The 12168-nt window shown below is 40.5% G+C and overlaps 1 protein-coding gene across 1 annotated transcript; it reads right to left on the bottom strand.

Annotated features, from left to right (window-relative positions):
* Nucleotides 1-1449: 1449 nt before the first annotated feature.
* Nucleotides 1450-5452, bottom strand: LOC136985260 (PDF receptor-like). Its single transcript, XM_067282509.1, has 12 exons — nt 5379-5452; nt 4714-4827; nt 4053-4207; nt 3891-3994; nt 3656-3818; nt 3442-3595; nt 3305-3368; nt 3161-3230; nt 2966-3051; nt 2194-2377; nt 1760-1889; nt 1450-1683 (listed from the first exon to the last, which is right to left on the bottom strand). The coding sequence occupies exons 1-12, from the start codon at nt 5425-5427 to the stop codon at nt 1628-1630; spliced, it is 1329 nt and encodes a 442-aa protein (XP_067138610.1). The 5' UTR covers nt 5428-5452; the 3' UTR covers nt 1450-1627.
* Nucleotides 5453-12168: the final 6716 nt, after the last annotated feature.

The raw sequence follows: 12168 nt of genomic DNA, 5'->3' as shown, positions 1-12168 counted from the left end.
ATGAGGTCAGAACCGTTTACGTAGATAGAACATCTATAAGACTACGACACTAGACTTTTAGGCAATACAAACTGGAAATAAGGAAGTACAGTGTTTATGTGGTATACAATAAGAGAATCGAGTATTCTCTATCGACACCGCGCACTGCCAGTACACTAAATACTAATATACGCTAATGATATGTAAATTACTAATATTTGAGGCCCCCTTTGGTATTGGGGAAAAGGCAACCCAGACTTAATGGAGACACGTAGTATATGTTTATAATGCGATTCGTTACCGATATGTATAATGGCCTCTCTCGGACGCCATTTTTGACAATTTTGTGCGGAAGGAAACCAAACAATATCGGGAAATCAACACAGGGGATATAAAATACGAAAAATAATGAAAACTTCGCCAAACGAGAAGATTCGAAATTTCGGGGAATAGGTAGGTAAAGCGCGAAAGGAATAAGTGTAAATTAGGGAATATTCCCCGGAAGATTGGCCCGATTGGTGCGGGGAACGTGGGTTTAAGCAAATCGATTTCTATTCCACTTTGCGCCACCTCGAATTACACTGGAAGCGATTACGAATATACGGAGAAGGGGTAAGAAGAGCCTTTAATCGATTAAAATAGTCATTCAGTTCTTTGCATTATTGACAATGCGAATTACTCTCGGCCAATGGAATTCGTCTGGAAATCATTAAAAAAACACACGAAATCGATCCCTTGTATGATACTATTCTTTCGAAACTACGTTTTATAATTGGCCGATCGCCATTCGTAAAAAGTATTTTAATTAAATTTGTGGCTTTCGTACGTCCTCGTTCGTTTCTATATTATTGGGAGAATTTCGGCCACCTTCCGGATACGAGAAATTATAGAATTTATGCCTGGCTTTTTAGGATTTTAGTCGGATTCCTTCTCTTTTGTTTTTCGTAAACAAACGACATCCGTCTTTCTGTTTGATAACACTAAGAAGAGAAGTCGCCGTGGTCTATCGAGAATTGTGGGATTACGATTTCTCTACTCAAAAGTCTCTTATTATCCTACGAACGACATCGATCGGGAATTTCGAATTATATTTATTCTACGACCGCCATTTAAGAAGATTAACACAACGGAATCTGTTGCAAATACGTCCGAGTCGGCTAACGAATTCGGTTATAACACGATTATTCCACCCGCGTATAACGCTTAAATTAGTTTACGTGGATCCGGAAGGTTCCGTTATTCGAAAAATTTTAAAATACTTTCTATCTTCGCGCCTATTCTAAATACTATACAGTCTTTCTTTTGCATCTGTAAAGGCCAGGGTTCGCACCCTCTTTTGGATAGAAGGGTTATTTTTAGAGCAAAATAATCATTAGCCAAATGGGTTTTAAATACATCACGACGGAAAGCAATCTTCTATAATGTTTTTTCTTCCGGTCAACGGCGAAGAATGAATACAGAACACTCGAATTACTTCCTGTTCGTTAACGTTTATTATAGCGCATGATATTCGTATAGAGACGAGTGCGGTCGATACGAATTTCTTCAAAAAATATATTTATTACGGGTTTAAATCCGTTAGAGATGTCTGTGGTACTTATTCTATGGAAATAAACCATTCTTCCCTACTGGTTTCGTAAGTAATACGTCACAATGTCGCCGTTTCCCTCCCCTCTTCTATCACTGGCGTGTCTTCTATATTGGCTGAAGAGAAACGATTTAAAATCACCTACGTTACCTTTACGGAAATGAAGAATACGAGGAAAATCGTGGTCTTTACCTCGAAAGGAGTTGAGGTGAGAGATGAAAGTAAGATTAAAATGGCCACGACTTTCGATTCTTTTCCTTTCTATCCCGTTGAAGTAGGAGAACTTGATGAATGACCAATGCTTCTTCATCGCTTGTTTCACCTGTCGATTTTTAGTATCGTAACTTAATCAACGAATAAAATACAGTGTACTGTATATATTACGGGGGTTTTTCCCCTTATTTCTAATATAAACTATCGCTAAGGATTGAAGTGGCAGTAACTAAATTCGTAGTGACATTACAGAACAATAACTCTGTTAAAATGTAACTTAAATCGAATATTCCTCATTTTACATTTTAATTAAGAAGTTAATTTATAATTCGGTAATTCGATAAAGTCCATTTCGGGTTTTAATTGCCGCGGAACTTGGCGATGCTTTGTATTAGAATCAGTGGGTTATTTACCTCACGATTGAGGAAGCAGTAGAGAAGAGACAGAAAGAATCCTTGGAAGGAAGACAAGATGTGAGTGGTGTAGGACCAGACGGCGAACTGGACGGGAGATTTATCCAAGGGACCGGGAATGATGTCCAACAGGTTGGTAATTCCCAATAGAGGGAGAAGCAGTAGAGCCGCTCGCATTGTCTTTCTGAAAAAACAAACACTAGTTATCGAAGGGATCGATTTCTAATGAAGTGAGGAAACCCGAGAACGAAACGAATCTTAATAGAATTTATCTACCCCGGCGTAATAGATGTCTGTAGTATTTTGACGTTATAGAGGGAATGATAGGTGGAAAACGGAAAAACCAAGGAGAAGACTATCGTTACCGGATGATGTTAGAGACGGGGAACTTGCATTATATTCAAATTTCCAGCGGTGACGTAATTGTGACGGGTTCAAACGAAATCTCATCTCTCGAATGGATGATAACGTTTTAATGCGATAATTGTCACCGGAGTAATTATGACGCTAACGGTCGCATCCCGGCACCCTAATTTGAATAATTAACGAGGCGTGATGCTCGGTAACACCGTAAACGCAATAGCGGATCAGAAATCTTTAGAGGAGTGTAGGAAGGAAACGATATCCCTCACGAATACCCGGCTTTACTAGGGAAAGAACCCCGGAGGTGAACGTAGCTGCACCCTGCGCACCCCCCAAAACCGTCTCTGTGTATGCATACTACTCTGTTATCGTTGCAGGATGGAAGAGAAAAATTCCGATTAGCATAGACCTGATCTGCTGGAACTCGTTGGAAACGCTTTTCTGCACCTTGATCATCACCACTCGAACCACGTTCAATAACACCACCAAATTCACCTGCGAACAAAACATATCCCGATATTAATACGTTTGATACGAGTGCAGAAAACGTTCGCTCTTCCCCCACGTCTTTCGATTTTTCCGCAAACTCCGGATGTAAGCTTACCATAATGATGAACATCCTGGGTCCTTCCAGAATCCAGAAGTAAGCGCTGAAGTGATACCCCCACCAACATCTAAGCGAGAGTGTCAAATTTATTCGGACGAGCTTAGTGGATATTCGGGAAAAGGAGAAAAAATCATTACTCACAGGGATCGTCGATAGAAGACGGCCATGGTTGTTCCCCACACCAACACCAAGAATAGAGGAAAACCTGGAGGAAAAGAGGTTCTTCGTCTCTTCCTCTTTTTCGAGAAAGAAAAACCTGAAAAACGAAGCAGACTCACCCCATCCGATCAAGTGGAAAACGAGGAAGTCCACCTTTTTCCTGAAGACTAACACCACGGTGGTGTGTAAGTGGACTCCTTCCAGGAACATCCAAGTGAAGACGCAAGTCCGGGCGTACTCCATCACCGCGTAACACACTTCGCACAGGATCATCTACGGCGAAACGAAAACGTCGAGAAACGTAACTACCTCAGTCACTTCCGGTTCACTTACCGTATTCTCGATGCCTACGGAACGACTTCCCCCCGAAACGGGGTCGTCAAGAGAACGTCTGGCCATCCACTGATCGACGTATACGATCAGACGAACGCTCACCTGTAGGAACATGGCCAAAAACAAGTTCCTGTGCAGCTTGGTGCGTTTATTCTTCAGGCAACTTCGACGGTAAAAAAGAGAAAGTTACGACGTTTTGGTTCCTCGGACGATAAAAATGTCCGCCGCCACTCACCTGAATGCGAAGAATACGTAGAGAGAGGCTATCAACGCCGTGAGAGAAAGGCTCAAACCCACCATTTCTATGGATCTGGTGCTCCTGGCCGTATTTAGTTTAATCTACGGAAAAAGTTCAAGTGGTTCAGAGGAAAGAGCGGCAAAAAGAAAGGGCACTTACTTGAATATCCTCGGAAGATCCTCGATACAGTCTGTCCAGAATGCTTTTGACCTCGGGTGTAAAACAGGAAGTGTAGTTGGTCCATCCCTCCGAAATTTCGTCTCCGTCTCTTCCGGCCCACTTGCCTTCTTCGTCGCATCTTCTGCTGGCAAACTCTACAAAGGAGGGACCGCCGCTCTTTACTTCCAATCTCACTCCGACAACAGAAGAAAGAGATTAAACGGAGGAAGAGAAACGTCACGGCGCGTGTTCGATCACGCTCGCTTTATTGGAAAGCAATTGAGTGTGAAAGAAACAATTGAGAATAAAGCATCCCCGCGCCAAATTCATTGAATTTCGAGTAAATAGGGAGATATTGAGTTCGGGTAAATTAGATTTTTCCATTATTGCCGTCGCCCTTTTCGAAAGAACACACGATAAACACTACCGTTTTCGTAAACAAATTCGAGGATTGGTAGCGTTTTTAAGGGGGAGATTTTGGTGAAGACAACGGCTACGTCTTCGTTCTAAGATACACGAATTCTAAAATCTTATATACAAAGCACAGAGCTGTGACAGATGGGCCAGGTGTTAGAAATCGTCACCGCATTCCGTCGTAACGGTTGGCGATAGAGCGGGAGATACGACTCGTATTCGAGAAATTAAGAGAAAACATACTCACGTGACGTATCGAGACCCTTCTCCTGAGGGCAGGCCAGATAAACGGTTCGGTTGGGGGAGGTGGAGGGCCAACATAGAAGTCCGTCCCAGACGGCTCGGCAGAAAGGCTCCGAATCTGCAAACGTTACGTTATGTCTGATCAAAATATACGCTTTTGTGTTCGTAACATTAACGACGTAACTCTACTTTCCGGAGCGTAAAAGATCTAGAAGAGGCAAGAGGTGTTTAGAGTCGCCAATTCGGACCTCCTCTTAAATCTTCGTGTTACGTAGGTAATCGATCGCACGCGTAGAAACGGAAGAAAACTTTGAGTTAGGCGGGTTTCTTCGGGGAGAAAGGGCGAAACAACAGCGTGTAGGAAAACGAACCTTAATTTCTCCCGAGACCCTTTTCTCCCCAACTCTCGCCTTTAATTAAAATAATAGAAACGAAGGGTAATAACCTGGAAATATCTCGTTCTCATTTCGCCAACACAGGAGGGGAGAAGAAATCTCTTTCCCCAAAAATCGCCCCTTTCTTCGCTCCCCACTCGAGTTTAGTTCCGTAACACGTAAGACGAGCGGTTCTCGTTTTTCGATGTCAAAGGTCACGGTAGGAGCGGAAGGAAGTGAGGTAGGGTGTTCCGAGCGCGCGCTCTTCTACCGAATAAAGGAAGTTGTCACTCACCGTTCTTCGCACGTTCCGGACGACAGGATCGTTCCCGAACGGAGGCCATGAGACGGCGCGGCCGACTGGGGTGGGTGACGTTACGCTCTCGGACTAAGTGGCGCTTCGCCTGGCGGCGGAAAGAAGAATCTCTCGCACCTCCTCCTCCTCCTCCTCTTCTCCGGAAAGATTGTTTCCGGTTAAAAAAACCTGAAGGAACCGAACCGGAAGTGAAGTTTCCATCGTTCTAAAAGACATTACGAGTTTTTCCGGTTGTTATACTCTTTAACAGCTCTTTTATTAAGAATGTCTTTCCAGAAATAGCCTGCGAGTGAAGAAAGACGAGTCGACTCTCCTCCCTTTACCTCTCACGATCGGAAAATATGCAATACGTTAAGTATAAAGGAAGAGGGGGGTTCGACCCGCATTTCGCCAAATTAAAATTCTGTGGAGAAACCGAGACGGAGAATTCGTGTTTAACCATATCCGCGGAAAGGAATGCAAACCTCAACAAATGCAACCGTCTCTCGAATAACCGGCAAATCGATATTTTAATATCTCGAGTCCAATAAACACGTTCGCATTCCTTAACATACGATTTCGTGTCGGAAATAGAAGAATTTACACGGGGGAAGACGAATCGCGTTATCGATAAAGGGCATTTACTATCGAAATTTTACTCCAGTTTGTGCCCGAGAAAAAAGACCTTAAAATTCGGACGAAATTTCGAAGCGTACGAACTCGCGGCTTGTTAGGAACGGGGTGAATTCAGACCGACAGTAACGAATTTTACGAAAGAAACCATTGGCAGATTTCTCATTAAAGCCTTTTCTTATTTGGTAGTAAATGCGCCTTTATGCAAAGGTTAGCAATGTTAATTTGCCAGGCAATTGACAGAATTTTAAGTGAATTAAGCGATAAATCTGTCCTCCTCCTCCTCCTCTCCCTCCTTTGCCGCTGGTGTTACGTGTAATTAACGAATATACCTGACGTGACACGGTGACGAGCGACGATTAGGCGCTTTACTTGAATGGTTTTACGCGAAATTTCCTCTTCTTTTAGCCAAGTTTCTGTAAATTTGTCATTAAAACGAAGTTTTTTCCCTCCCCTAAAAGTTTCTACCCTTTCGTCGAGCGATTAAACGTCGTTTATGGAAGAAAATTCGAACGGGGGAAGTTTCGAACGACGTTCCTCTCTGAGACATTTTATGGCCGAATAGTTTGTGTAAGCCAAAGGTATTCCGGCGCCACTCCTCCCGTCTTTTACACAATGACAAGACCCAATTCCGACTTTTCGGCGGTTTACTCCATAAAATCCAAAGAAAATTCTAATTCGAATTGTTTTTATTAGTTTTAAATATTGACGGCTTCTCGGCGGAGAAAAGTGTTCTTACTCGACTTTCTCGGCACTCGGACGGGACATTAGGAAATCCCATCATTTTTATTTGTACTAGGATATAAAATTTAAATAATAGCAGGAACATAAAGGGAGTAACGTTGCTGGATTATGAAGAAACTCTCCATTTAAACAATATTTAATTTTAAAAACCACCATGAACACATACCAAAGGACGTTGTTGTCGACGTTTGTTGATTATACGCTATTATACCAAGATAGGGGTATAAAAATTGTACTTTATTAGTACTTTTAGTACTTAGTGGGGGCCTCTTCTGCGTGGCATACTTTTCGTTAACTTCAGATACACCTCGACTTGTGTTTTCCTCCGTTCCTCTCGTAGATGACGGGAATTATACTAACTTCCGTCTTGCCCGGTCGGAAGTGTATTCTTGACCGTTTCCGGTGTATTGCACGTGTCGGCGTACGACCGGGCCATTCACTCTTGTGACTCGAACATCGAGTAGCGCTGTCACTCCAGAGGACAATTTTCCATCGCTTCGTTGTCAGTCAAAGACGTTTATCAAGACTTAACGCATTTATAACGCCGACGAGGAAGAAAAACAGAGAGAAACATTCCCTCGTGTTTATTCCCCGGACCGGCGTGTATTTCTGACGGTTCGGAACGAGGTTGGACGGGATTATCAATCGATAGAAGACACCCGGACGACACAATTGACGGAGGAAGCGCGGTTGACGTCGCTTCCCCTTCTCGAAGGTACCCAAATCTTTAAAAACTTCCTATTATTCTACGCATTTTCGTACAGTAGAAAGCAAGATGAGTCGAAAATTTTGTCTGGTTAATGTTACCTATGGTTCCAAAATGGCGGCTCGTCTCTGATTCCAGCAAATAGAAGAAAGGAAACGGTGGGGACGCACGTTCTAACCTAACCTAACCTATTCTAAATAAATTACCATAATTATTACCAACAGAATCATTAGAATAGGTTAGGTTAGGTTAGAACGTGCGTCTCCACTGTTTCCTTTCTTCTATTTGCTGGAATCGGAGACGAGCCGCCATTTTGGAACCACAGGTAACATTAACCTTTTGTCTTTCTAAACCTTTAAAATGAGTGACATACTTCTGCCCTTTGGATTTTAAAACGCTTTCGAATCGCGAGGAATTAATAAGTGTCCCTCCTCCGAGAAGATTGTAACAATTCTGCTTTCGTTACTAATTGTTTCCATTAGTTCTCGTGTCTACATTACTACAGATGTTTTCTGTTACGGAAAAGTAAACCACGCCCCACACACTGTAAACGTCGGCTATTCGATATCGCCGATTTAATATAGTTTCCACTCGATACAAGTCAGCAAACAATAATTAATATGTTGTTTAGTTTATTAATACATTACAGACAATAATGCCTTTATTAAACCACGTGTATTGTTATTAAAACTCAAATACGCGATTGAGGCATCGACGCGTCACACAAGGAAAACAAACACGAAAACGAGCGATTGTTTATTATTAGATCGTGGCAATGCCGGGCTGCAATGCTCTCCACCTTAAATTAGTAGTGGCTTGCTCCTGTACATCACACTTTTCCTGTAACAATACAGTAGACGACGGACGACAGCGGGAATTTATAGGTCTACATTTTTTTTTCCTTTAAATTGCAGCCTAAATACTGATACTTATATTTTTCGGCGAGGATTTCTCTTTGTTAAGAGCGCGGCGAAAGAAGGAAAGTTGAGGGAGTTCTAATAACACAACGCACTAAAACCCGTTGGCATTCCTTTCATCGTTTGCCCAGAATCCGCCAGACGGCGCTATTTTCCCATAGAAGTATAGTTATATAAGTAGCAGTGCTGAGTGCTGAGTGCATTCCAATTTTTTAACACGACTATTGCACTATACCATTGAATTTCGAGCTTGCACCAAACAGGCAATTTAGGTTGCAGATATAGCCCAAATTTAAATTTCGATATTCTTACTACAGTAACGATTTTTATAAAAAATTGGTTTGGGATCCCCCGTTGGTGGGGGGTTCCAGGCAATGTCCTTCATACCCATAGGATAACAACCACTCCTAAGTAGTAGTTTTGTTTTAATATACAGTAAGAAATTATTCGGATTCTTCGTTTTCAGAATCGCTATTTTTCAGTTTCCTTTTTTCTGCCAGTTCTCGAAGGTTGTCGTTAGTAAGGCTCTCACTAGAAACCTGCAGTAACTCCTCAATATCCTGCTCGTCTACATCTCGTGGTCCTGCTGTATCGATTATGTTGTTAACACAAGTGATATTGCCTATGGCATTTGCCATAGGCAATATCGTTTGTGCCAATATCGGTTGTATACGTGATGGTATAAAGACAATGATTATATTCTACGATTTTTCTGTACTATAATTAGAAATATATATAACTTATTCATATATTAACTTTTATTATCATATTATTAACAAGTTTTGCTTCTTTTAAATAGGAAAAAGTGCAGCGTATAAAAAATGTTTGACAGAGTTTTCTTTAGAAAATGTCTTTGTTTTTACTCTTTCCGCCCTAAGAGACCCTCTTTTAGCAAGCCCATTATGGGTTCGGCCAGGCCAACAGTGGAGGCTGCCGGGTGGTGAAGGACAGGGCTCGATGTATCCGAAAGGATCACTCCGTAAAATTTCCGGGAATTTTTCGGCTCGTTTGGTTTCAATCCTGGGTCCTGCAGAATGGTAAGGTGCAACCTTGACCGCTCAGGCTATCCGGCCATCTTTAGAAAATGCCTAGAGAAAACTTGCCTCTACCCTCAAAGTTAAGTATTTTTCCATTTTATAATAATTAAAAATATTGAAATCTTTATAACAAACTCTCATAACAGATGGCACCACAAACAATTTTATTTATTTAGTATGATTAATAATATAAAAGTTATTATTTATTTTTTTTAAATAAAATCTCATAACAGCCGGGAAAGTTACATAACTCGTTGTTAAACGTTATTAACCCTACATACGGCGTAGTGTGGAAATTTCGAAAAGGTGCAAAAATAGAAAATATTAGATTTTAAAAATGAAATGCAAAATTAAATTGAAAAGTATAACACTTTATTTTAAGCTTAAAGTTTTGCCGCCAGTTTTTAAAATTCTCATAGTTCATCGTAAATCCACTGCGGTGTGTGTAGACACACAGGGCAGTAATATCGTCGCTCTAAGTAGACATCCAGCATAACTGGTAGACCATCAGCTGTCTGAAGAACTAAAGTCTTCTAGCTTGTTTTTAACACTGTTTTTCGGGTATTCAGCCATTTGACGTTATCTTTAAGTACCTATAACATAAATAATAAATAATTAATTTCGTTAAATTATTAAAGGCAAACTATAAAAGTCACAAGAACGCAAAAGTATGGAAATATTTCACCCATACTTGTGATTAGGGTTTCTCATTTTCCGGTCTTTTGCTTGTCCTGGGAGGGAGGGAAATGAACTGTTTCCCGAATTATCCCCCTATTATTAACCAGTTAATAATAGGGTTTATGAAGAAAAACTTGATACTTGCAGACTTCGTACTCGTTTGTATCCTTGCCAAATTTGCACAACCTGGCATTATGCAGTTATTGATGATACCGGGCGTGGTTAAAAATTAAGACAGCATCGGTGCAATTATTCCAGATATTACAGGTTCTGACAAGTACAGAATTTTCACAGTCCTGCCACAAATAAGTTACGTATTGATTATTGACCATTTGTGACGTGCCATAACGAGCGAGAATTTAAAAAAAAAAAAAAAACTACTAAGTGGGTTTAAAATTAATAAATACAAATGTATTCTGAGAGTTTACGAGTTAATTATACTTTCTATTTGTAAAATTTCCTCGACCTTAACACAAAATAAGAAAAAAGTGAACTTTTAAGAAATTTGCGGGATTTCCCGGGTTAAAAATAAACAGTCGGGATCCCGGCATCTCGGTTGAGAAACCCTTTTTTTTTTTTTTTTTTTTTTTAACTCTTTCCGCCCTGTGGGCACTAAGAGGGCCTCTTTTAGTAGGCCCATTATGGGTTCGGCCAGGCCCACAATGGGGCGACCGGGTGGTGAGGGACGGGGCCCGACATATCCGAACGGACCACCCCCCGAAAAATTCCTGGGGATTATTCGACCCGTTCGGATTCGATCCCGGGTCCCCCAGAGCGGTAGGCTTGCGGGATTTCCCGGGTTAAAAATAAACATTCGGGATCCCGGCATCTCGGTTGAAAAACCCTACAAAACACTTTTTGCCCATCGTTAAGCGGCACGTTCCGAATTAATTCACCGAGAAAGGCACTTTACCAGTAATAAACAAAGCAAATATTGAAACAAAAATATTTCGTATAATTTTACATATAAATTAAATACTTATAAATCATAAATAAACGAAAACAACTATTTTTTTAAATGCATATTAATCTAATAGAACACATGGTTTGCGCCCGAAAATAGCAGACTACCATTACAGCACCTTCTGGTAGATAATATGAAAACGAATAAATAACCTTGGATGGTTTTGAATCAGAGCTCCATCACCTTTCCTTCTTACACTTAGGAGCTTCGAAACGCCTTTTCTGATTTTTCTTCTGTCTCCTCTTCGCACCCTCTAGTGGTAGTGATTATAACTACAAGGTTCTTTGCCAGTCAGACTTTTAATGTTTGGCATAAACTGATTTAGAACAGTTCATACCAAAGAATATATTGACGTTACGTGTAAACCAAACCCGACATATGACCCTTCCTGATACTAATCGGGCATCCGGTAAGAAAGGTGACTTGTTTCTTGCCGGGATGCGATATATGTGACATTCAGGCTACCCAAATATTTGGGAGTACTGGCTACACAAAACTATAATTTTGTTTATAAAAAATTTCTAAAATCTATCTTGCAGGAAGACATTTAAATGTTCATAATACCGTTCGGCTGTCATAGAGAGAACAAAAGAAACAATACAAGTTATTCCTAATAACAAATGGATTTTAAATAAATTAGAATAGAATAAACTGTTTTTATTACGTATACTCCTACGTTCTAAATAGTGAATTCTTTCGATCGCTATTCCCAATTCGAACGGTAAACAATTCATTTTAAAAGTAGCAGATTCGGCGACATCCATTGCTTCTACAAAAGCTTTCTAATAAGGTCCAAGATATAAAAGTAACGACACTTTGTCTGTCGTGCGCCATTTTCTGGTTACGACTCATTGCGCTTAAAACTCATAAAATGTGATCTTAATTTTTTAAAAATATCTTTCTTTCGAAAATTCTCTCAAATAAATCAATAGCAACACTAAAAATAAATTCCCGAACGTCAAATTATAAGGATAATCGCAATATTAATCTAAAAATGGAACAAAACTTCACGAATTGTTTGAACTTTTGGCAACAGAAATAAGTGCGAATAAGATAACGACGAGAGTGTCTTTTCTAATCACAAGAAGAACTAAGATTTAAATTATTCATA

The sequence above is a fragment of the Centruroides vittatus genome, unplaced genomic scaffold (genome assembly GCF_030686945.1).
Source record: "Centruroides vittatus isolate TY-2023 unplaced genomic scaffold, ASM3068694v2 contig_957, whole genome shotgun sequence".
Lineage (NCBI taxonomy): Eukaryota > Metazoa > Arthropoda > Arachnida > Scorpiones > Buthidae > Centruroides > Centruroides vittatus.
This window is presented reverse-complemented; position numbering and strand designations above follow the sequence as displayed.

Excerpts from the sequence above, each read along its gene's own strand:
- LOC136985260 (XM_067282509.1), bottom strand. The coding sequence starts at position 5,427 with ATGGCCTCCGTTCGGGAACGATCCTGTCGTCCGGAACGTGCGAAGAAC. Across the intron at positions 3,231-3,304 it reads GTCTTCTATCGACGATCCCT|ATGTTGGTGGGGGTATCACT; the intron begins GTGAGTAATGAT and ends ACTCTCGCTTAG. Across the intron at positions 2,378-2,965 it reads AACGAGTTCCAGCAGATCAG|AAAGACAATGCGAGCGGCTC; the intron begins GTCTATGCTAAT and ends TTGTTTTTTCAG.